This window comes from Lampris incognitus, chromosome 5 (assembly GCF_029633865.1).
Source record: "Lampris incognitus isolate fLamInc1 chromosome 5, fLamInc1.hap2, whole genome shotgun sequence".
Taxonomy (NCBI): Eukaryota; Metazoa; Chordata; class Actinopteri; order Lampriformes; family Lampridae; genus Lampris; species Lampris incognitus.
Window position 1 is genome coordinate 38046690 of NC_079215.1, and position 26235 is coordinate 38072924.

The following is a 26235-nucleotide window of genomic DNA, read 5'->3' on the forward strand; positions in this document are numbered from 1 at the left end:
GTTTATCTTTCTGTGTCGAGTACGCATGTTCTACCCACACTCACATGGGTTTTCTCCAACATCAAAAAGAACCCAAAATAAAAACATGGAGAAGGCTCTCCTGTCCTGTCCCTGACCACAACATGGACATCCACCTTGAGTTGGTTCCTGGGTGCTGAAGAAAAGGGCTACCCACTGTCCTGGTTGCCCCTGGAGGAAGAACAGCGAGGACGGGAAAATGCCGAACATTTCTTCAGCCACCACTTGCTACATGTGTGTGTGTTTGTTCAGTGTGTAGCTGTAAGACAAATAAAGACTATATTTGTGTTGGATTGAAAATAAAGTATCTTTAATAAAAATATATTTTTTATTGGATTGAAAATAAAGTATCTTTAAATTACATGAATGATGCTGGCTTAACCACAATTTTTTTTTCACAAGCTGAGCAATCAATTTTTTGTTCACTATGAGATGTCATGCTTTTACTCTGCACTTATGGCTAAGATCTTCAGAAGACTTAGTCACTAAAGGGTTTCTCTCTTGCATGTATTCTTATGTGTCTCTGCATCTCTTCTTTGAGAAAACCCTTTACCACAGACTGAGCAAGTAAATGGTTTTTCTCCTGTATGTATTCTCATGTGTGCCTTCACATTTCCTCTTTTTGCAAACCTTTTACCACAGACTGAGCAACTAAAGGGCTTCTCTCCAGTATGTGTTCTCATGTGTGGTTGGATTTTTCCTCTTTGAGAAAACTCTTTACCACAGATTGTGCAACTGAATGGTTTCTCCCCTGTATGTATTCTCATGTGTCTTAGCATGTCTCCTCTTTGAGAAAACGCATTACCACAGACTGAGCAACTAAACGGTTTCTCTCCTGTATGTGTTCTCATGTGTCTCTGCATATGTCTTTGATTAAACCATTTACCACAGACCGAGCAAATAACTGATTTTTTCTTAATAGATCTCTGGTGACTTATCTCATTGTTATGTTTTGAATCCAGACCAGAATGAGGTTCTCTTGTTTTGTTCAAGTCATCATTACTGTCTTCTTCAGTCTCACTTTCATAATAGTCTGAAGGGAGGGGCTCACCATCACTACTTGGGTGAAAATCACCATCCCAATCTAGATTACTGGGTAGTTCTGACAGACCAAAGTCCTCTCCATAAGGTTCTGTTTTCATCTGTTCAGTTGAAGAGCTGGCTGAAGGCTCTGCCTGTTTGTTCTCCTCAGTTTGGCTTTGATGAAGCTGTGAGGAGTGAGGTTTCCCTTCATTGTTTTCACTGTTCACAGGGACAGGAGGGAATGGTAACTTGGTGTTATCAGCCTCCTCTATTCTTTGAAGCTGCCCTTCCTCCTGACTAGTCCAGAGTTCCTCCTGTTCTTCTTTAATGTGTGGGGGTTCTAGTTCCTCCTGGCCCAGATTGGCTGTCCACTCATGCTGCTCTGAGGGAACTTTCTTTTTATAGTCAAACAGCTGTGGAGGATCTAATCAGAGGGGAGAAATAACAAGTTAATGTTAGTTCTACTTGAAAAGTTAACTACACTTACATTCCCATGTTTTATCTTTAAACAGAAAGTTGGCCCACAACAAAATTTACCTGCTAAATGTTATCAGACTGTTAACAATGAGCTTTCCCTACAGTCAGCAAACTCTATACAATAAGACTTTCGTCAGTCAATATTCTTTAGAATTAATTTTCTAGATCAGGTTTTCTAAACCCATATTCCTGGTAAAATTATCAGGGTGATACCTAGAGGTAGGACAATATGAAAAGTTCATGTCACAATTATCCTGGCCAAAATAATTGTGATTCACGAGATTATCCCGATAATCATCAAAATATGCTTGAAACTCTTAAAATGGCACTAAAACATACTGGAATCACTTTACTTTACGTTTTGTTAAGAAATTGGTATTTTTATTGTATCGCAGATAGGACTTTTTTAGTGAACATCATCTTTAGTGAAAAACAAACAAGGACAGATTCAGGCCTTGACCACACATATACGGATACTTTTCTAAACGGATATTTTCCCCCTCTATTGTAAAAAAATAAAAAAAATCTTTGTTTTAGTGACCTAAAACACCATTTGCATATGGATGAGGCAAAAATATAGAGGAAAGTGTTCATTTTGCAAAATATCCATAGTAGTGTGGACAAGGCACCAGACTCTCGCCCAACACCCAGCAGGTAATCACAATGACAAATTGCTCTCCTACAGCCAAAAAAAAACTCCTCCACCATCACACTCGTCACAATCGGTTCTAGCGGGATCATCTGGATTCCATGACAGATGGCTGGAGGTGGTGTCTAGGACACCATTCCTCTGCAAAACAACCAGAAAAAAACGACAGGACAGTCACCAATCAGCCAACAAACAGAAGAAACCCTTACCTGATCATGCCAAGAGAGAGAGAGAGAGAGAGAGAGAGAGAGAGAGAGAGAGAGAGAGAGAGAGAGAGAGAGAGAGAGAGAGAGCGAGAGAGAGAGAGCTTTTTAAGTCACTCATGTCAGGATATTGATGATTATCCTCATTTACGATTATCCCAATAGTTGAAATTCACCACGATCAACTTTTTTTTTTATCATGATCCATGCTGAAATCTTGTCATCTGATCCCTAGTGACACCTCATCCTGCTGACCCTGTGTTTCTCATCATCCACTGGAGCACGAACTAAGAGTCATCAAGATGCTGTACCACCGAGCGGACAGTCCCCACCGACACAGTGGCCAGGAAAGGGGAGAAATCCCACATTAAACAGGCCTTGGTTAAGTGTGGTTATCCTAACTGGGCGTTTGTCAAAGCCAGGAAGATGCCTGGACAGTGCACCAACCAATCGAAGAGAGGAGAAGGACAACAGCTGCCTAAGCATAAACCAGTGGCGATTCCATATGTGGCGGGAGTGTAATAAAAGCTGAGACGCATATTTTCTAAACACCCTGTCTCTATTGCTTTCAAACCCTAAAACACGCTGCGCCAGAAGGTAGTCCACCCAAAGGATCAGGTCCCCTGGCACAAACAGAGCAATACGCAGTTAAGTGCCAGGGGGATTGCCATGACTTATACATCGGGGGAACTAAACAGACGCTGGCCAAAAGAATGGCACAACACAGAAGAGCTAACGCGTCAGGCCAAGACTCTGCAGCCTACACCCATCTCCAGGCTAGTGGCCACTCTTTCAGGGATGAGGATGTGCACATCCTTGATAGGGAAGAACGATGGTTTGAACAGGGAGTCTATGAGGTAATGTGAAGAAGGAATGACCATCCCTGAACCGAGGGGGGGCTAAGAGTACATCTGTCGCCACCTCACAATGCTGTGATTGCAACCGTCCCTAGTCCTCTGTGAATAGTACACATGGCCTTTGAAACGCTAGTTAATGGTCACACCCGTATTGGCATATGAAACTGGTCGTTGGTTTCAGTCATTATGCAACTGTATTGCACTGTATTGTTTTTTAGGGGTGGGGATACTTGCAGTCATTTTAGACTGAAGATGTCACTTAGTTGAGTGATGAAACACATCTGTCAATAAACGTATCCAGATGAACTGATTCAACCATTTTTGATTGATGCCACATTGGACAACAGTGAGGAATTTGTGACTTCTTAATGTATTTTTAGATGGAAATTGGGCAAATACACGTACAATTACATTTCATATGAAAACAAATTGCCAGTATTTAACTGTATATATAATAAGTCAAAGAAAGTTCATCTGGACACAATGTTTATTGAGAGAGAAATGTTTCATCACTCATCTAAGTGACCTCTTCAGTCTCAACTGACTGCAGGTATCGCCACCCTTATAGACAACACAGTGACATAATGACCAAAAAGATCGGTCCTGAGATTTAATTTTAACCCAGGTGTGGTCCAACAACACCTGGGCTAAAATTAAATCTCAGGGCGACATTTCACCGACCACATTAACTCTGTGGACATGGACAACCACATCAAGTTCACCAGGGAGGATGTGAAAAATGACAGGTTAGCCTTAGACTGTGAAATTGCAATTGGTGATGGGGGACGTTTGATTGTTGTTTACCATAAACCAACACATACTGATCAGTAATTAAGGATTAACTCTCATCATCAACTGGAGCAAAAAGAAGGAGTCATCAGGATGCTGTACCACCAAGCTGACAACGTCCCCACTGACACAGTAGCCAGGGAAGAGGTGACATCTCACATTGAACAGGCCCTGGTTAAGTCTGGCTATCCTAGCTGGGCGTTTGTCAAAGCCAGGAAGATGCCCAAACAGTGCACCACCCAATTGAAGAGAGTAGAAGGACAACAGCTTCCTAAGTGTAAACCAGTGGTGATTCCGTATGTGGCGGGAGTGTCAGAACAGTTGAGACATACACTCACTGGCCACTTTATTAGGTACACCTTGCTAGTACCGGGTTGGACCCCCTTTTGCCTTCAGAACTGCCTTAATCCTTCGTGGCATAGATTCAACAAGGTACTGGAAACATTCCTCAGAGTTTGGTCCATATTGACATGATAGCATCACACAGTTGCTGCAGATTTGTCGGCTGCACATCCATGATGTGAATCTCCCGGTCCACCACATCCCAAAGGTGCTCTATTGGATTGAGATCTGGTGACTGTGGAGGCCATTTGAGTACAGTGAACTCATTGTCATGTTCAAGAAACCAGTCTGAGATGATTCAAGCTTTATGACATGGCGCGTTATCCTGCTGGAAGTAGCCACCAGAAGATGGGAACACTGTGGTCATAAAGGGATGGACATGGTCAACAACAATACTCAGGTAAGCTGTGGCGTTGACACGATGCTCAGTTGGTACTAAGGGGCCCAAAGTGTGCCAAGAAAATATCCCCCACACCATTACACCACCACCACCAGCCTGAACCGTTGATACAAGGCAGGATGGATCCATGCTTTCATGTTGTTGATGCCAAATTCTGACCCTACCATCCGAATATCGCAGCAGAAATCGAGACTCATCAGACCAGGCAACGTTTTTCCAATCTTCTATTCAGTGATTAAAGTGGGCCGGAGCTACCCGGATCCCGACACCGGCACTTCCCCTCCTCCCCCAAGTCAACTGGAGCTGAGATCCGGCACTCTGTAGACAGGAGTAATATCAACCTTTTTGTCACAGTAAAATTTAAAACAAAAAACATGATGCAGCCAATTCACAAGCATTACAAAATAAATCGCAAATAAAGTCGTTCTTCTATTTTTATACGACTTTACTTTTTCTAAAAGTTTGAATGATATCGCGTCCTCACGTGACCCGCACCTGCCTGCTGTCTGGCTTCACCAGACTTGACATCAAAGGAGACTGGCTTCACAATCACGGGTCAGGGTCAGTTCACCGCACCAGGCAGACAAGACTCGAGAGAGCGTCAACCTGCTACCTGCACTATTATCTTGGATTGGGGGGCATAAAGAGTATCTTCAGTGTATTTCCAATAGTATTTCCAATAGTTTTGTCTAGCTCTGCTGTGGTTTTCATTCAAGCAACTAACGTTAGCGAATGTAACGTTAGCTAGCTAGCTAACTAGCTATCTTCCACCCGGTAACGTTGCTAGCTAGTTTCTGACGTTGCTGGCTAGTTGTTTGAATGCTGCTAGGCAAGCTAACTATCGGTAGCGTCCGGTAACGTTACCGTTAGCTAGCTAGTTATGTTTGTCCAACCTTAGCTCTGGCCATGCAATATTTTCATTCAAATAACTAATTAGCTAGCAAACGTTAGCTACCGGTAGCTATTATTAGCTAACAATGCTATCACTCCCGCACTTTTTCCCACCTCTCTAATACAGAGATTCCCCACTTACCAAATCCCACTTTAACCCCTGTTTCTATTGTCCAATTTTGGTGAGCCTGTGCGAATTGTAGCCTCAGTTTCCTGTTCTTAGCTGACAGGAGTGGCACCCGGTGTGGTCTTCTGCTGCTGTAGCCCATCTGCCTCAAGGTTCGACGTGTTGTGCATTCAGAGATGCTCTTCTGCATACCTCGGTTGTAATGAGTGGTTATTTGAGTTACTGTTGCCTTTCTGTCAGCTCGAACCAGTCTGGCCATTCTCCTCTGACCTCTGGCATCAACAAGGCATTTTCGCCCACAGAACTGCCGCTCACTGGATATTTTCTCTTTTTCGAACCATTCTCTGTAAACCCTAGAGATGGTTGTGCGTGAAAATCCCAGTAGATCAGCAGTTTCTGAAATACTCAGACCAGCCCGTCTGGCACCAACAACCATGCCACGTTCAAAGTCACTTAAATCACCTTTCTTCCCCATTCTGATGCTCGGTTTGAACTGCAGCAGATCGTCTTGACCATGTCTACATGCCTAAATGCATTGAGTTGCTGCCATGTGATTGGCTGATTAGAAATTTGCGTTAACGAGCGGTTGGACAGGTGTGCCTAATAAAGTGGCCGGTGAGTGTATATATTTCCAAACATCGCGTCTCAGTTGCTTTCAAACCCCAAAACACTACTACTACTACTACTACTACTACTACTACTACTACTACTACTACTACTGCTACTACTTTCAGCTGCTCCCATTAGGGGTCGCCACAGTGGATCATCCGTTTCCATTTCTTCCTGTCCTCTGCATCGTCCTCTGTCACACCAGCCACCTGCATGTCCTCACTCACCACATCCATAAATTGCCTCTTTGGCCTTCCTCTTTTACTCTTCCTTGGCAGCTCCATATTCATCATCGTTTTCCCAATATACCCAGCATCTCTCCTCCACACGTCCAAGCAATCTCAATCTTGCCTCTCTTGCTTTGTCTCCAAACCATCCAACCTGAGCCGTCCCTCTAATATACTTGTTCTTAATCTTGTCCTTCTTCGTCACTCCCAATGAAAATCTTAGCATCTTCAACTCTGCCACCTCCAGTTCCACCTCCTGTCTTTTTGTCAGTGTCACTGTCTCGTAACCATATAACATAGCTGGTCTCACAACCATCTTGTAAACCTTCCCTTTAACTCTTACCTGGTTTTATCTTAGCTGGTACCCTTCTGTCGAAAATCACTCCTGACACTCTTCTCCACCCACTCCACCCTGCCTGCGCTCTCTTCTTCACCTCTCTTCTGCACTCCTCGTTACTTTGGACAGTTGACCTCAAGTATTTAAACTCATACGCCTTCGTCACTTCAACTCGTTGCATCCTCACCATTCCACTGTCCTCCCTCTCATTCACGCATATATATTCCGTCTTGCTCCTACTGACTTTCATTCCTCTCTCCAGTGCATACCTCCACCTCTCCAGGCTCTCAACCTGCACCCTACTCTCGCTACAAACCACAAAACACACTGCGCCATAAACTGGTCCACCTCAAGGAATGGGTCCCCCAGCATAAACAGAGCGATATAGTGTACGCTACTAAGTGCCAGGAGGATTGCCGTGACTTGTACATTTGGGAAACCAAACAGACAGTGGCAAAGAGGATGACACAACACAGAAGAGCTAACGTGTCAGGCCAGGACTCCACAGTCTACACCCATCTACAGGCCAGTGGCCACTCTTTTAAGAATGAGGATGTGCACGGTGGCCCAATGGTTAGCACTGTTGCCTCACAGTGCTGTAAGGCACTGTTGCCTCACAGCAAGAAGGTCCTGGGTTTGAATCCCAGGCCGTCCCAGGTCCTTTCTGTGTGGAGTTTGCTTGTTCTCCCTGTGTCTGCATGGGTTTCCTCCAGGTGCTCTGGTTTCCTCCCACCATCAAAAAGACATCAAAAAGACATGTATATTAGGGTTGATACTCCTGTCTGTGCCCCTGACCAAGGCAATAGGAAGAAATAACTGGAGTTGGTCCCTGGGTGCTGCATGGAGGCTGCCCACTGCTCTGACCTACACAGCTAGGATGGGTTAAATGCAGAGAATGAATTTCTTTGTATGTATGTACAATGACAAATAAAGTGTATTTGATTTTATTCATCCTTAATAGGGAGGAACGCTGGTTTGAACAGTGCATCGGAAAGTATTCACACCCCTTCACTTTCCCCACATTTTGTGATGTTACAGCCTTATTCCAAAATGGATTAAATTCCTTTTATTTTTCTCATCAATCTACATACAATACCCCATAAGGACGAAGTCAACAAGGTTTGGTAGAAATTTTTGCACATGTATTAAAAATAAAAAACTGAAATATTGCATGTACATAAGTATTCACACCCTTTACTCAGTACTTGGTTGAGGCACCTTTGGCAGCGATTACAGCCTCAAGTCTTCTTGGGTATGAAGCTACAAGCTTGGCACACCTATATTTGGGGTATTTCTCCCATTCTTCTCTGCAGATCCTCTCGAGCTCTGTAAGGTTAGATGGGGAGCGTCGCTGCACAGCTATTTTCAGGTCTTTCCAGAGATGTTCAATGGGGCTCAGGTCTGGGCTCTGGCTGGGCCACTCAAGGACATTCACAGACTTATCCCGAAGCTACTCCTTCGTTGTCTTGGCTGCGTGCTTAGGGTCGTTGTCATGTTGAAAGGTAAACCTTCACCCCAGTCTGAGGTCCTGAGCGCTCTGGAGCAGGTTTTCATCAAGGATCTCTCTGTACTTTGCTCCATTCATCTTTCCCTCGATCCTGACTAGTCTCCCAGTTCCTGCCGCTGAAGAACATCCCCACAGCATGATGCTGTCACCACCATGCTTCACTGTAGGGATGGTATTAGCAAGGTGATGAGAGGTGCCTGGTTTCCTCCAGACATAACGTTTGGTATTCAGGCCAAAGAGTTCAATCTTGGTTTCATCAGATCAGAGAATCTTGTTTCTCATGGTCTGAGAGTCCTTTAGGTGCTTTCTGGCAAACTCCTAGCAGGCTGTCATGTGCTTTTTACTGAGCAGAGACTTCCGTCTGGCCACGCTACCATAAAGGCCTGATTGGTGGAGTGCTGCAGAGATGGTTGTCCTTCTAGAAGGTTCTCCCATCTCCACAGAGGAATGCTGGAGCTCTGTAAGAGTGACCATTGGGTTCTTGGTCACCTCCCTGACCAAGGCCCTTCTCTCCCGATTGGTCAATTTGGCTGGGCAGCCAGCTCTAGGAAGAGTCCTGGTGGATCCAAACTTCTTCCATTTACGAATGATGGAGACCACTGTGCTCTTCGGGACCTTCAAAGCTGTAGAAATTTTTTTGTACCCTTCCCCAGATCTGTGCCTCGATACAATCCTGTCTCGGAGGTCCACAGACAATTCCTTTGACTTCATGGCTTGGTTTCTGCTCTGACATGAACTGTCAACAGTGGGACCTTATATAGACAGGTGTGTGCCTTTCCAAATCATGTCCAATCAATTGAATTCACTATGGGTGGACTCCAATCAAGACGTAGAAACATCTCAAGGATGATCAGTGGAAACAGGATAAACCTGAGCTCAATTTTGAGTGTCATAGCAAAGGGTGTGAATACTTATGTACATGCAATATTTCAGTTTTTTATTTTTAATAAATTTGCAAAAATTTCTACAAAACATTTTCACTTTGTCATTATGGGGTATTGTGTGTAGATTGATAAGAAAAAAAAGGAATTTAATCCATTTTGGAATAAGGCTGTAACATAACAAAACGTGGGGAAGGTGAAGGGGTGTGAATACTTTCCGGATGCACTGTATGTGAAGAGGGAATGACCATCCCTGAACCGAAAGGGGGGGGGGGGGTAAGAGTACAGCTGTCACCATCTTACAATTTCATAATTTTAACCACTCCCATTGAAACTCTAGCATTGCCATTGAAACTCTAGTTCATGCTCACAGCAACTTGCATATGAAACTGATTATTTTCAGTCATTATGCCACTGTATTGTTTATAAGGGTGGGGGTACCTGCAATCAGTTTAGTCTGAAGAGGTCACTTAGATGAGTGATAAAATATTTCTCTCTAAATAAACGTTGTGTCCAGATGAACTGATTCAACTTTCTTTGACTTTCTTACCTGGATTATTGAGCATCCATAAAGACTGGAGGTGGCAGAGTTGAATATGCTAAGATTTTCACTGGGAGTGATGAAGAAGGACAGGATTAGGAGCAAGTATAATAGAGGGACAGCTCAGGTTGTCCAGTACAGGTGTTGTTCACGGAACCGATGTCAAAACAGCAACTTTTTAAATGTAGTCGCGCAAAAACAGCCACTTTATTCTAGGTTGTAACCTAGTCTTCTCATCTCTTCTGAATTTCCTTTGATGGTGGCATAGCATGCTGCTTGTTGAGGCCTTGTAGCCTACTTCACATTGATGGTAAGGTTCTATACAAGTCATGTTTAGATTCAACAGGGCAGGCAGTAATCAAGCCTGGGTTTTGCTGCTCTAATTTAATCCAATGACTCATTAAATTTGGTTAATTGAGTAACGAAGGGGGCAATTACTTTTTCACACAAGGTCAGTTAGTGTTGGATAACCTTTTAAGTAAATAAAATAATTTAAAAATTGAATTTCATGGTTTTTTGGGTTCTCCTTATCTTATATAAAGATCGGAAAAAAATAAGTGTAACAAAGTGCAAAAGTAGAGGAAATCAGGAAAGAGCCAAATACTTTTTTTTCCAGCACTGTACATTGTGAGTCTAGATCCATACTTGGTGCACCAGAAATTATCAAAAATACACGGGCACTTCGTCGGTGGAGCCAAGGATGTAAGACGCGTCTCCTTATCGCTCTTGAATCAGTGACTGAATTTATATATTTAACCTTGCAATATCTCACATATTTTCACTTAGTTGGACGTCTGCTGAGGCCTCTTGGCATTTCCAGTCAAATTTGAGCAGTTTAATTTTATGATGACATCTATTCGGCCAAAAATTGAGTCTACAAGAGTAGGCCGCAATAAGCCCATTGCCCTCTCCTGACCCATCCTCACCACCGGATGCTGCTGCTAATGTGGACCCCACTGGAACAGTGACCGCGGAGATGTTACAGTCCATAGTGAGCTCTCTCAAATCAGACATTTTCGGTGAAATAGACTCTCTCTCCACCAATATTAGGTCAGAAATGTCATTAATTAAAGACGAGCTCAAAAAATCTATTGAGAGTTTGCAAAATAAGCTCAACACACACGGAGCAGTCCTATTGGAGCTGCAGCGTGGCGCTATGGATCACAGCACACATATTAGCGAGCTAGAGGCTAATGTTGGTTCATTAACGACCAGGGTGGCATACCTGGACAACAGATGCGAGGACCTGGAAAGCAGAATGCGGAGGAACAACATACATCTTCTGGGAGTACTAAAGAGCGCAGAGGGGCCATAACCTACGGAGTTTGTAGCCTCGCTGCTTCAGCCTGGATGAGAAGCCGCTGCTTCACCAGGCCCACTGCACCCTGCATAGCCAACCCCGGGAAGGAGAACCTCCGTGACCGGTTGTCATCAGGGTGCTTTTTTTTTCAGGTTCGCAATGACATACTGAGGAGATCTGGAGAAGCATCCTGTCTTCTTTACAAGGGTAGGAGAGTTCCAATATTCGCAGACTACACCACGGCCATGGCTACGAAGCAGGCTGGCTTCCAAGATGTGACGCATCAGCTACGTGCCTGCCTACATCGATTAGGCCATAAAAACAATGCAGACTGCTGGAAATCTCAGAATTCAGAGGGTACATTACTCCATGCTCTCTGGCAATGCCCTAAGATCTAGGTCTTTTGGGAAACAAGTCCACAATTGCATAAAGGAGATCACAAGCAATGACTCTGAATTCTCTCCCAGGTTATATGTGCTGGGTGACCCATTAGCTGTGACAGACTTTGGAAATACAGAACCGATCCAAACTACCATGATGGTGGGTAGACAGACTTTATTCGGGGCATGGAAAAAGACAGAAGCTCCCCTCTCGGCAGGAGTGGTTCACAGAACTTGGAAAAGTGGCCTCATATGAACAACTTTTCTATAGAAAGACTGACAGATGGGACGATTATATCTTGAAATGGGGAAAATACCAGCTCTGTATCTCTAAGGGATAAATAATGCTGACAACTCAATGCGGACAACTCAACATCAGGTTCAAAAAGAGAAGTGGAGGGACCATTAATAACAGAATCAATTACCCTGAAGAGAATTTTAGGATTGTGGTTATTTCTTGATATTAGTTCCAAGAAGTACCCTGATCTTTCATCCTTAACTGCCTTCTGGTAAATCAACATTTGGTTTTTAAGGGTGTTATGTGCAAATTCGGACTTGTTGACCTTCCATTGTCGTTCTGATTTTCTACAGTCTTCTAAGGGCACGAGTGTAATCATTCAGCCAGGGGAGGTTATTTGATATTCATTCCCTAGTTTTAAATGGTGCAGTTTGGTTGAGGATGGATAGGCACTGATCATTGAAAGAATGTTATAGTGCATCTGGATTGAGGGGGGATAAAGAGGGATTAAAGGATGATGAATTAAAAGCATCACAGAATTTAACTGCAGAGCCAGCACTGAGAATGCTACAGCATGTTTTAGGATAGTGACTTGGAGTACCGAGCTGTACTGGGACTTTGAAAATGACAGCTTTATGGTCAGATGCAGACATAGCCACCAGATTAAGAAATTTGAGAGAGAAACCAGATGAGAGTACAAGGTCTAAGATGTGGCCTTTGAAATGTGTGGCCCCTTTAACAGATTGAACGAGACAGTGCATGGTGATGCTGCAATAGCTGCTATGGTGCACAGTGAACAACAATGCAGGTTGTTGAAGATCAGCTGTCTTGTTTGTGTTGATGTGTCCCCCCCCCCTTTTCTCCCCAATCGTATCCGGCCAATTACCCCACTCTTCCGAGCCGTCCCGGTCTCTGCTACACCCCCTGTGCCGATTCGGGGAGGGCTGCAGACTACCACATGTCTCCTCCGATACATGTGGAGTCGCCAGCTGCTTCTTTTCACCTGACAGTGAGGATTTTCACCAATGAGACTGTGCATGGGAGGATCACGCTATTCCCCAGTTCCCCCTCCCCCCCAAACAGGTGCCCCAAACGACCAGGTGAGGTGCTAGTGTAGCGACCAGGACACATACCCACATCCGGCTTCCCACCCGCAGACACGGCCACTTGTGTCTGTAGGGATGGCCGACCAGCCGGCTGTAACATGGGGATTTGAACCGGCGATCCCCGTGTTGGTGGGCAATGGAATAGGCTGCTATGCTCACCAGATGCCCATGTTGATGTATTTTGTATGTGGCTGTGTTGGCACCCATATGAGAAATTTGTGTGTGTGTGTGTGTGGGGGGGGGGGTGCAGTTCATTACTGAAGGCCCTGACCCAAACCTCATAGTACGCAACTAAAATACAAATCAACACTACAAAACGGAGCACCTGTGTGAGAGCAGGAATATTTTAAGATGCATGGAAGGGATTGTGCTTTTATGTGGTATTGTTTTATAACTTGGCTATTTTTATGTCAACAACTACTAGTGATAATAGCTTATTAACAATGCAGACCGAAACTGGATAAAGATCATTTGTATATGATAGAAAGGACTATTTCAAGCAATATATGAGATTGTGCATCGCTGCATGGGGTATAATCATCTTTGCCATTATTGTTATTTAATTATCTACATGTTATTAATATTTCATCAACAATAAAAACTAAAACTGGAAAAAGAGTGGCCATGTGTGAAGGGAGTAGTTTGAGTGGTATGCAAGTGGTTGTATTGCTTTACGTGGTATGGTTGCATACCTTTGATACTTTTTATGCTGTTTTAGATTATCTTTTGATAAATTAACACAACACAAGGCAGGACGGTAAAGAATTACAGTGTATGAAAGAACAGAGTATTACAAGCTATATGCTGGGGATTGAATGATTTTATGTGGTAGTGTTGCACACCTTTTCTTTTCTATTGTTGTTATTTCAATATTTACCTATGTACTTTTGAAACGGTTCCTTAGCCGTGCATAGTCATATATCTTGGCATTGATAACCATACAAACCCACTTTCAGGAAACATTACGCACCTGCGCAGGTGAGGCATCAAATTACACATAATCATGAAATGATTAAGAATATTTCATTAATTTAATGCTACGACCTCTCCATTGGCATATATTTTCTTGCAAGTCCAATAACACAGTACATTTCCAACTTTACTGCAGTGTCTACATAACAGAAGGTAAGCAGGATTTAAAAGTAATGAAAGCAGGAAAGGGTTCAAATGGACTGCGAATAATCTGTCATTCCCAAAATAAAAAAATAAAAACTAAATAAATAATAATAATAATCAGTAAGGCCAGGATCCGCCTAGTGGCACTGGAAGCCTTTGGCACCTCAGTGGCAGCATGTGGCACTCTGTCGGCAGTTGAAAGACTCACTGCCATATAGGGAATGGCCAAATTTCCTGGTTTCTTTCATGACAGGTCAGCAGCCCTAAGTCTGTTTTAGGATGGTTGTTGAGTAACCAGGTACTTTATTTTTCATTCATTTTATGTAATTACTCCCGCCAAGGAGGTTATGGTTTTGTCCATTTAGAAATAAAAAAGGAACAAAAATACACTATTTTACTAATCCTCTGTGTTATTATTACAAAAGTGAAACTGTGTTATGTAAACTTAATTGCATAAACACAGGTTTAAACATAATTGTTTAATAATAACTAAACTTAAGTTTAGTAACATGTAGGCCACTTAATAAATAAATAAAATTCTGAAAAAAAGTCAGCTACATGTTTACATATTTTTATTTACAAACTTGTTGGTTTTTCACTTTTTCATCTGTTCTTCAATTTCTTGCAACATCTAAGCAGCAGCAGAGTGACAAATGACACTGACATAGTTAAGTGGTTCAAATATTAACATATTAAGTGAAATAATATAGTGCGCTCCTGAAGCATACTGGTTGGTATGTTTGCCTCATAACTGCAATGTCTGCAGTTTGAATCCCGCAGCAAGTTATGCTGCATGTCCCCCCCCCCATCTTTCTCTACCTTTATTTGTCCTGTCATATCTATACTGCCCCGATAATAAAGGCATAAAATGCTCCAATATATACTACCGTTCAAAAGTTTGGGATCACATTGAAATGTCCATATTTTTGAAGGAAAAGCACTGTACTGTTCAATGAAGATAACTTTAAACTAGTCTTAACTTTAAAGAAATACACTCTATACATTGCTAATGTGGTAAATGACTATTCTAGCTGCAAATGTCTGGTTTTTGGTGCAATATCTACATAGGTGTATAGAGGCCCATTTCAAGCAACTATCACTCCAGTGTTCTAATGGTACAATGTGTTTGCTCATTGGCTCAGAAGGCTAATTGATGATTAGAAAACCCTTGTGCAATCATGTTCACACATCTGAAAACAGTTTAGCTCGTTACAGAAGCTACAAAACTGACCTTCCTTTGAGCAGATTGAGTTTCTGGAGCATCACATTTGTGGGGTCAATTAAACGCTCAAAATGGCCAGAAAAAGAGAACTTTCATCTGAAACTCGACAGTCTATTCTTGTTCTTAGAAATGAAGGCTATTCCATGCGAGAAATTGCTAAGAAATTGAAGATTTCCTACACCGGTGTGTACTACTCCCTTCAGAGGACAGCACAAACAGGCTCTAACCAGAGTAGAAAAAGAAGTGGGAGGCCGCGTTGCACAACTGAGCAAGAAGATAAGTACATTAGAGTCTCTAGTTTGAGAAACAGATGCCTCACAGGTCCCCAACTGGCATCTTCATTAAATAGTACCCGCAAAACACCAGTGTCAACATCTACAGTGAAGAGGCGGCTGCGGGATTCTGGGCTTCAGGGCAGAGTGGCAAAGAAAAAGCCATATCTGAGACTGACCAATAAAAGAAAAAGATTAAGATGGGCAAAAGAACACAGACATTGGACAGAGGAAGACTGGAAAAAAGTGTTGTGGACGGATGAATCCAAGTTTGAGGTGTTTGGATCACAAAGAAGAACGTTTGTGAGACGCAGAACAAATGAAAAGATGCTGGAAGAATGCCTGACGCCATCTGTTAAGCATGGTGGAGGTAATGTGATGGTCTGGGGTTGCTTTGGTGCTGGTAAGGTGGGAGATTTGTACAGGGTAAAAGGGATTCTGAATAAGGAAGGCTATCACTCCATTTTGCAACGCCATGCCATACCCAGTGGACAGCGCTTGATTGGAGCCTATTTCATCCTACAACAGGACAATGACCCTAAACACACCTCCAAATTGTGCAAGAACTATTTAGAGCAGAAGCAGGCAGCTGGTATTCTATTGGTAATGGAGTGGCCAGCGCAGTCACCAGATCTGAACCCCATTGAGCTGTTGTGGGAGCAGCTTGACCATATGGTACGCAAGAAGTGCCCATCCAACCAATCCAACTTGTGGGAGCTGCTTCTGGAAGCGTGGGGTGCAATTTCTCCAGATTACCTCAACAAATTAACAGCTAGAATGCCAAAGGTCTGCAATGCTGTAATTGCTGCAAATGGAGGATTCTTTGACGAAAGCAAAGTTTGATGTAAAAAAAATCTTATTTCAAATACAAATCATTATTTCTAACCTTGTCAATGTCTTGACTCTATTTTCTATTCATTTCACAACATATGGTGGTGAATAAGTGTGACTTTTCATGGAAAACACAAAATTGTTTGGGTGATCCCAAACTTTTGAACGGTAGTGTACATATAAATACAATTCTGATATTATCTTGATATTTACTCCACTTATGTCGGTCAGACCACAAGATGCCACAGGAGTGCCACTAGTTGCCAAAGGAGTGCCACTAGTTGCCACTCTTTACTAAAAATTACTTTTATTGACATTTATAACAATCAGCTACAATAATGAAAAACAAATCCTCCATTTTATTATTGTAAAAGTGTCATTGTGTTATGTAAACATAACTTTGTAAACACATCTTTAAATATAATCGAGAAAACATAAATTTAGTAGCGTAGGCCACATAATAAATAAAAATAAAAGTCCGCTACATCTTTTCACATTTTTTTACAAACTTTTTCCCTTTTTTTGTGTTTTTCACATTTTCGTGACATCTACGCAGCAGCAGAGTGACAACTGAAACTTACAGTGAAGTGGTGTAAATATTAAAATATTGAATAAAAACATTACCTCTTTTCTTGTATGATGCAACCCCTGAAATTGACAGAAGAATTGGTAATCATTGTATTCCAATAAAATAAATCATTATAATTACTTAAGCATTTTCAGTCTTGGGATGCATTAGCCTCTGAAGGTACACATTTACAAAACAGTGTCTACAAGACCCAAATTAAAATCAATTTTTTTCTTCATAATAAAGGTGCATTATTTTCATCAGTATGTTTAACTTCCATCCGTCCATTCATTATCCAAACCGCTTATCCTGCTGTCAGGGTCGCGGGGATGCTGGAGCCTATCCCAGCAGTCATTGGGTGGCAGTCGTGGCGACACCCTGGACAGGCCGCCAGGCCATCAGAAAGGGCTGGCATTTATGTTTTGTTTTGTTTTTTTGTTATTTTAATAGAAATTCAATAATTTTTCAACCTGTCGTGCACATAGAGTATCTAATTGCAGAAATGCATAACAGGTGTCTGGAATTCAGATTTGACCAGAAATGTAAACCGCTTTGAGTGGCTGTTGAAGCTAGAAAAGCACTATATAAAATGCAACTTGACTGATTGTTAATAAACAGTGGCTTATCAAAAAATAATTAGTTTAGATTATTATTATTTATTATTATTATTATTATGTTTAACTTACTGATTTAAATTATGGATGGGACTACAGATAGTTATTTTAGATTAGAAATATAAGTCTTTGTAATTATTTTGATTATCTATAATACATTTACAACATAGTCAAAATAAATAAAGATTACTGTAAATGGTGGCTTGATTTATATATGGCCTTTAAATAGCACTAGAAGCTTCAAATGTGTTTACAGGTCATAGGTACATTGCTTTTTTGAGGATATCAAAATATACAAGTATGCCCATTTTTAAGTATCCTTTTGATATATTTATGTCTAATCATAACCCCAAGCCTAGTAATATTTACTGTAATTAAAAGCTCAAAATATCATTGAAAATACATTCTTAGAAAATAAATCGAACTTCAGTAAACTAAGGGTAGTGAATAAGTCAAATTCAAAACAAATTAAGCAAAATCTCACAATAAAATTTTTAATTTTAAAAATCAAGAAAACTCGTCTATAAAAAACGTTTATTACCCCTACTTGCTGGCACAGTGTTTGCCTTGGAGCATTACATATATAGTGCATCCAGAAAGTATTCACACCCCTTCACTTTCCCCACATTTTGTTATGTTACAGCCCTATTCCAAAATGGATTCAATTCTTTTTTTTCTCATCAATCTACACACAATACCCCATAATGACAAAGTGAAAAAGGTTTTGTAGAAATTTTTGCAAATTTATTAAAAATAAAAAACTGAAGAACAGACTGTGCATCACTGAAGACTTGATGTGAATCTGTAAGAACTTATTAAAAATAAGATGATATCAACTTGGATCAAAGATGAAATATAAAATTACATGAAGCAAAGATGTCAACATCTTTTTAAGATGCAAGTCTTTCATTTAATACTAGTTACTGAAGTTTCATTCTGAAAACAATAAGGTTAACGTGTAGTCACTGCTGTTTTATTTTGAAAGAGGTCACATTTGACCCTGTATGACAAAAGGATTCGTGTAAGTGCCTTATTTCGCTATTACTGCGGTCATGGGCGTCATGAAAACATGAAATTATTCTATTATGCAGACCTGTTATTGGAAATGGATCTTACTTTGGCTAGGAAAGAATGGGGCCTATTAACCCATACACATAAAAGCTCCTTATGAGTTTCTCGTGAAACGTTTCAAAAACAAGTTTACAAAATGTTGTAGATGTTTGACACATGTTGACACATAACCAATGTGGGCCAGACCTAGCTTCTTCTTTATTTAGATGGGCTATGTGGTTATTTTGTCGCATCTAGTGGCCCTCCTGTGGCATCTAGTGGCACTCCTATGGCATCTAGTGGCATTCTTGTAGCATCTGGTGGTAGAGCTGTAGTCAACCAAAAATCTTGCTCAACTGAAATGGTACCTCTTGAACCAATCGATTGGTCACGGGAAAAATATTCTACACGTTATCTCTAGATTAACTAAATCAGCCACAGCGCACTCTACCTGTAGTCGTTAGCCTAAATTAACATAAAAAGCTAGTATTTATAGCATATTAAATCATTTTTAACCTAATCATTACTGAAATGATAACCACAGACTCAGAACTGACCAGCGTGGCATGCACCTGCCCATATTCATATGATTTCTGAAAATAGAACTATATTAACTGTTGAGCCCAACACAAGAACTATTGAGGAATTAGGGCCGACCCATTCGATCGTTGCCATAGTGTTCGATGGCAAAATCATTATTCAGTTTTTTTATTTTTGAAAGACAGTAAACGGCGCTTGCAGATATGGCACAGGAAAAACGGTGTCCATGTGAATGTAGCTTTCATCTCTTCTACACCGAATGCAACGTCATGTGACTTACAGCTAGTTTGGCAAAATGTCCAAAAAGTCAAGCGTCTGGAATAATTTCAAAATTTGCTGAGATGACCTCCAAAAAGCTGAGTGCCATATATGCCAAAAGAAACCGGGATACCACAAATGTACAATGAATTTGTCAAATCACCTGAAAACTGTAAGCAGCTTCTCGGTTGTACCAGCCACGCATATCATTATTATTGTTTCGGTCTTCTTTTTTTAAAATTTTAGGCTGTTAGTGTGATATTTACAGACAGGATCTCAAAGCGCAGCCAAGGTGAGGAGTGTCTCCGTTTTGGGAACCTCAGAATTGCATCGCTGTTCTTTGCAGATGATGTGGTTTTGTTAGCTTCATCAGAACGCGACCTCCGGCGCGCACTGGGGTGGTTTGCAGCTACTACAATAATATTTTATCTTCTGCACTTGATACTTTAGCCCCCCTGAAAACACGGGTTGTCTCATTTGCCCATACTGCTCCCTGGTACACACCTGAATTATACGTCAGCTCAAGGTCAGCGCCTTGAGAAGCTTTGCACCAAGACTGGATTTCCTGTTCACAAACAAGTACCGTATAGTCTGATCATATACACCATGACAAAAATGTTCTTTCAACAGCTAAAACGTCCTGCAATGCAATTATCATCAGTCTAGTTGAAGGGAGTACCTGAACTCTCTTCTCCACAGTTAAAAGGTTACTAAATCCACCTGAAACCAATATGAACCATAACCTTTCTAATGAACAAAGCTCTGCTTTTCTGAAGTTCTTCAACTACAAAATTAGTAGACTCACAAGTCAAACGCTTCGCTCAACTAGAGACTGAGGACATTCTCCCTGCTTTTGTTGCTGGAAACAATTAGAGTTTAAAAGATGTTTCATTGCAGAACCAATCCAAAGTCGTTAGGGCGGGGCCGTCACATTGGGGCGGTGACATGCATAAGTCGTGTGCTTGTGAACACTCGTACCAGCCACACTTACGTTATAGGATGGCTCAGGCGCAGTCACCGAAGAAAACTAGACAAACAATATGTAGCAGAGTGATGTTGTTACGCAAGATTGTGGACTGAGTCTTTAATTTGATATGCATTATAAGAATGACTGGTCTCTTATTGTCAAAGGTTACAGAGCGGAAGTTCTAGCGCAAAGGACGATACCAACTGGTTTTGTTTATGTGGGTGACTTCCTGGTTTCATATTAACTTCTTACAACGCACTAGTAGATATATAATGGTCAAAGTACATTTCGGAAGTCATTATAAAGTTGATAGAATCCGGTCATAACATTTCAAAGCTGATATTTGGCGTTATGAAGAAGCTATAATATAATGGACTCTTCCGTTGTGGAGCAGCTCTTCGTTCGCCTGGCGCAGCTCTTCGTTCGCCCCTTTTGCTCTGGACTTTGAAAGAGACGGCATGTATTCTGTGTGCTGTTAAAGAGTTTTGGTAATTTACCCTGTAAATACTGTTTCTCGACGGTAATAGTAATAACCGGTGACTAGTTTGTGTTTTGTGTTGCAATTCTCAACTATTCTGTTCATTTACGTGGATTTAAAGTGTAGAAAATGTGATGGCGCATGTCGTTCTATTGTGGGAGTCCATTGTCCACTAGAGTGTGTTGTTGCCCACTCATGTACTGAAAATAGCGTTGGTGAAATCAGTTGCAGGCTGTGGGCACTGTATGCGGAAGGAGACCTGTATATTCACTACTGTGTACTGATTTCATACAGGTATAGGGGGGGGGGTGTTATTTTGATTTTATGTTATTTCTTTATTTTAAAGGAGAACTGCAAGCTATTTTGTACACAATTTTATATGGGTTTTGTATCATTTATGTTAACAGAAAAATAACTTGTAATGAAAAAATAATTCAGTGTCACACTCAGTGTGCAATTTTGTCGCCCTTTCGCCCTGGACTTTGAAAGAGACGGCTGTGGGCACTGTATGCGGAAGGAGACCTGTATATTCACTGCTGTGTACTGTTTTCATACAGGCTCCTGATGGCAATAAATACGACATCATCTACCTGGTCGTCGTAGCGTCGTCAGTCACACTAACAAACTACACAACGCAGAGAGCCAAGCTACAAATACACAGTCAGCGAACTAACATATTAATTATGGTTTCAAACTCACCATTGCACTACAGTGTGTACTTGGTCAACAGCCACTCCAACCAACCGCTCCCGAAATAGCGGCGTTTGTAGAAGCCGTCTCCACTTTGCTTGGCCAACAAAAGTTTCTGGTGTGCCAAACACAAGGGCGAAATCACCGGCGGCGATCTGGTCATCGATGTCCTCGCTTTGTCCCGCGTATGCGGCAGGAAAGCCTTTTGCTTTCAAAAACTGCACCTGCTCCTCCATTATCGACAGCAAAGGGCATATGACCAGCCCCATAGATGTATGTGCCTGTGCGGACAACAAGTCGCAGACAGTTGGCCAGGCTTCACTGATCAAGCTTTTCCCGTAACCAGCTGGTAAACAAGCAAACACGTCTTTCATGTCCTGGGTTAAAAGTTTTAAACGAAGCCGCTGTAAATCCCTAATTGCACCAATCTTGTGGACTGAGCACACGTTCGATAAAACTGAATCAAATGATCTAACGTTACTCGGGACATCCATTTTCAATGTTTTAAAAAGTTCTCTCCGCGTTACAAAGTGATTCGCTATATCTCCAGTTTGTTTCACTACGGAGGAGGATGGGGAGAGAGCATAGTTTCCGGTAAGGCGTGTCCTTGACAAAATGCAAGTGGCGTAGCAGTAGGCGTCGGCTTGTTTGCGGACGTTCTCGCCGCCGTTCTAGTAACTATCTTGCATTTAGAAATCCCTAGACGATTGGTAGGCGGAGATCTCCAATTGTCTGGTATCGCGAGACTACAAAATTAGTGCCATTCATGAGCAGCTAGCCTCTGCTAACATCATGCAGACTAACTTACTATCAGCAAGTGTCATGAAACTGTCCCCATCCACTGTTTTATGTGACTTCAGTCTTCCAACTGAAAATCACATTTCTGAACGTATTACTAAGTCTAGCACCTCCACATGTCACCTGAATCCAATTCCCACAACCTTGGTTAAAATGTGCCTGCCCGGGCATCTGGGTAGCACAACGGTCTATTCTGTTGCCTACCAACACAGGGCTCGCAGTTCAAATCCCCATGTTACCTCCGGCTTGGTCAGGCATCCCTACAGACACAATTGGCCATGTCTGCGGGTGGGAAGCCGGATGTGGGTATGTGTCCTGGTCACTGCACTAGCGCTTCCTCTGGTCGGTCGGTCGGGGCACCTGTTTGGGGGGAGGGGGAACTGGGGGGAATAGCGTGATCATCCAACATGGTACGTCCCCCTGGCGAAACTTCTCACTTTCAGGTGAAAAGAAGCAGCTGGCGACTCCACATGTATCGAAGGAGACATGTGATAGTCTGCAGCCCTCCTCGTATCGGCAGAGGGGGTGGAGCAGTGACCAGGACGGCTCGGTAGAGTCGAGTAATTGTACAAAATGCAACTGGGAAGAAAAGGGGGGGGGGCAGTCATCTCCCTGATAACCTCCATTATCAACGCCTCTCTGTTCACTGGTACAGTTCCCCCTTCACTGAAGGTTGCCAAAATCACACCAACTCTGAAAAAAACTTAATCTAGATTCTACTGACCAAAACAACTACCGGCCTATTTCCAATTTACCATTCATCTCCAAAATCCTTCAGAGAATAGTTGCATCTCAACTCCAGATCTACCTTGAAAACAATGAACAATTCCAATCTGCTTTTGCCCCAAACATAGCACAGAAACAGCCCTGGTTAAGATGACCAATGATCTCCTTCGTGCAGCTGACTCCAGTCTACTCTCTATCCTCACCTCGCTTGACCTCACCGCAGCCTTTGATACTATATCCCATCCCATATACCTTACAGACAGGACACACATTTTGTACAAAATCAGAATTACCGGTCAGAACATTTGATAGTTCCTCATGGAGGTCCACAGGGTTCAGTATTGGGGCCACTCCTGTTTATTATTTACCTCCTCCCTCTTGACAATATTTTCTGGCACTATGGTATCCATTTCCACTCCTATAATGATGATACAAAGCTTTATATGTCCACTATGCCCACTTCCACTCTCCCCTCCAGTACCCTCACTGCTTGTCTCCATGATATACAGATATGAATGACCAACAATTATCTGAAATTCAACAGTAATAAAACTGAGCCTCATTGGCAATAAATCTACACTCTCAAAAACTAATATATGCTCACTCCCCATTGCTGGAGCCATCATACCTGTCTCCGCTCAGGCTAGAAGCCTTGGTATTATCCCACCCTTTCCTTTTCTAGTCATATCAACAATGTCTCCCGAATTGCCTATTTCCATCTGCAAAACATCTGCAGACTAGACCCTGTTTTAACACAACACTGCACAGAAGTCTTAGTAAATGCGTTGGTCGCATTGACTACTGCAATGTGATCCTGGCAGGCATCTCCAACAAACTTATTCACCAACTTCAACTCATCCAGAATTCTGCAGCATGGATTATTACACATTCAAAGTCCACTGACCATGTCTCTCCCCTGCTGATTCAATTACACTGACTTCCTGTGTCACAGCGGATTAATTTTAAAATTTTCATTATTAACATTCAAAGCTCTTAATAATCTATCCCATGCTTATCTCACAGACCTTCTTCAGACTTAGACTCCATCTCATCCCCTGCGGTCTTCACCAGCAAGTCTATTGGCACTACCAGCCACCAACCTCAGCACAATGGGTGCCAGGGCTTTCTCCTATGCTACACCCAAACTCTGGAACTCCTTTCCCCATCACACCGCTTACTGGACTCCATTACATAATTCAAAACTGCTCTTAAAACCCACCATTTCTAACTAGCATACTCACTTTAACAGCATTTACAGCACCAAATTCATCTTTTTTTAATGCCTGCTGATGTATGCTCTATTGCTTATTGTGTGTTTTACTGTTGATTGAACTGATTTGTTTTATTGTATGTGATGTAAGGTGATCTTGAGTGTCATGAAAGGCGCCTTTAAATAAAATGTTTATTATTCATCCATCCATTATCCAAGCCGCGTATCCAAATGTTACCAAAGGGCTGTTGCCAAAGAATGTACATAATTACAATAACAGCCTAATGATAGCATGATAAATACTTAATTAATAATAGAAAACATATTGTGGCGGACACTATGGGCTATGCCTCTCACCCAGCAGGGCTGTGAGCTGGGGGCGTGGTTTACGTTCCCGGGCTTTCTGGTGCAAGGTTCCTGTTTCAGTTTGGTTTTGGAGCTGAGGAATAAAGTTCAAACTCGCCTTCGTCTCCTGTGCTTTTCCTCATCCTACCACAATATGAGTAATTAAGTTTTTATAGTCTAAGTCTATTTAATTTATACCTTTGATTACTTTCTGCTGAATATTTGAAGCCCCCTCCCCAAAAAAAAGTATTCGGGACACTTGTAATAATAACACGGATTAGGATTAATTTTGGTCAACAAAGGACTTTTTATACAATTATAAAGCTGAGTTGTGATCATTGTGCGTATTGTGTGACTACGATTATTTATGAGACGAATGTATTTGAGACTTTTATTTATGTGATTTGTGATTATTTGTGAAATTATTGTGATTTTAATCAATCAATCAATCAATTTGCATTTTTGTGGCCCTTTTTTGTATGGTTGCTTGTTTTAATTTGTCAAGTCTGGTGTAGATTTGTATCCTGTGCCAGACATTTTTTTCATTAAATTAGGAAAGAGTGTATTTTTGTTCCTTTTTTATTTCAAAACGGGCAAAATCATAACCTCCTTGGCGGAAGTAATTGCAAAAAAATAAATGAAAACAAAAAAAAAGTAAAATGTGGTTGCTCATCCACTACCCAAAACCAGACTTAGACTGCTGACCTGTTGAAAACGAAACAGAAAATGTGGTCCCGCCCTCCTTGACAGTGAGTCTTTCAACGGCCGACAGAGTGCCACGGGCTGCCACTAGGAGGATCCTGGTCTCTCTCGCTCTCAAAAAACAAAATAAAAAAATGCTGATAACGTGTTTACATTTACAAACACCGCCTCATCAGCACCATCTTGAAGCTTTCCGCGCTTGTTTAGTTGACAATTTTACAGAATTCATTCATTCATTGATTCTCCAAACCGCTAATCCTGCTCTCACGGATGCTGGAGCCTATCCCAGCAGTCACTGGGCGGCAGGTGGGGAGACGCCCTGTACAGGTCGCCATCCATCACTGGGCACACACACACACACACACACACACACACACACACACACACACACACCTAGAGACAGTTTAGGCCGACTCACTTGACCTGCATGCCTTTGGACTGTGGAAGGAAACCGGAGCACCCGGAGGAAACCCACGCGGACACGGGGAGAACTTGCTAACTCCACACAGAGGACGACCCAGGACGACCCCCAAGGTTGGACTACCCCAGGGCTCGAACCCAGGACCTTCTTGCAGTGAGGCGACCGCGCTAACCACTGCGTCACCGTACCGCCCCATTGTACAGATTTGACTTTGTAAAATAATGACAAAGGAATAATCGGTCACTTTGATTGACATCAATCCATTCTCCTCCTACAAACCTGTTTTGTTGCTCTCATTCGTGAAGACATGTGACAGCAGCCTGCGTTGGCGATCTATCTCTTCTTCATATTTCTCAACAGTTTTTTCAAACACTCCAAAGATTTCCTCAGCAGCATCAGTCAGACGCTGCTGGACGATCAGCCTCAACATCTGGATTCTCGACATTTTCAGCAATGTCTTTAAAACGAATATGTAACCACGCAACTGCACAAATGACAAGTCGTTCACGCAACTGCACAAATGAC

The 26235-nt window shown here is 42.1% G+C and overlaps 1 protein-coding gene across 1 annotated transcript; it reads right to left on the reverse strand.

The window, feature by feature from the left end:
* Positions 1-312: 312 nt before the first annotated feature.
* LOC130112688 (zinc finger protein 2-like) lies at positions 313-26235 on the reverse strand. The gene is made up of 2 exons (XM_056280151.1): positions 25990-26235; positions 313-1465 (listed from the first exon to the last, which is right to left on the reverse strand). Exons 1-2 carry the CDS (start codon positions 26153-26155, stop codon positions 504-506), a joined length of 1128 nt encoding a protein of 375 aa, XP_056136126.1. The 5' UTR covers positions 26156-26235; the 3' UTR covers positions 313-503.

What these genes read in the sequence shown, in the direction of transcription:
- LOC130112688 (XM_056280151.1), bottom strand. Translation starts at nt 26,155, where the DNA reads ATGTCGAGAATCCAGATGTTGAGGCTGATCGTCCAGCAGCGTCTGACT. An exon ending in GAATGAGAGCAACAAAACAG is followed by an intron (nt 1,466 to 25,989) that starts GTTTGTAGGAGG and finishes CCCTCTGATTAG; the next exon opens with ATCCTCCACAGCTGTTTGAC.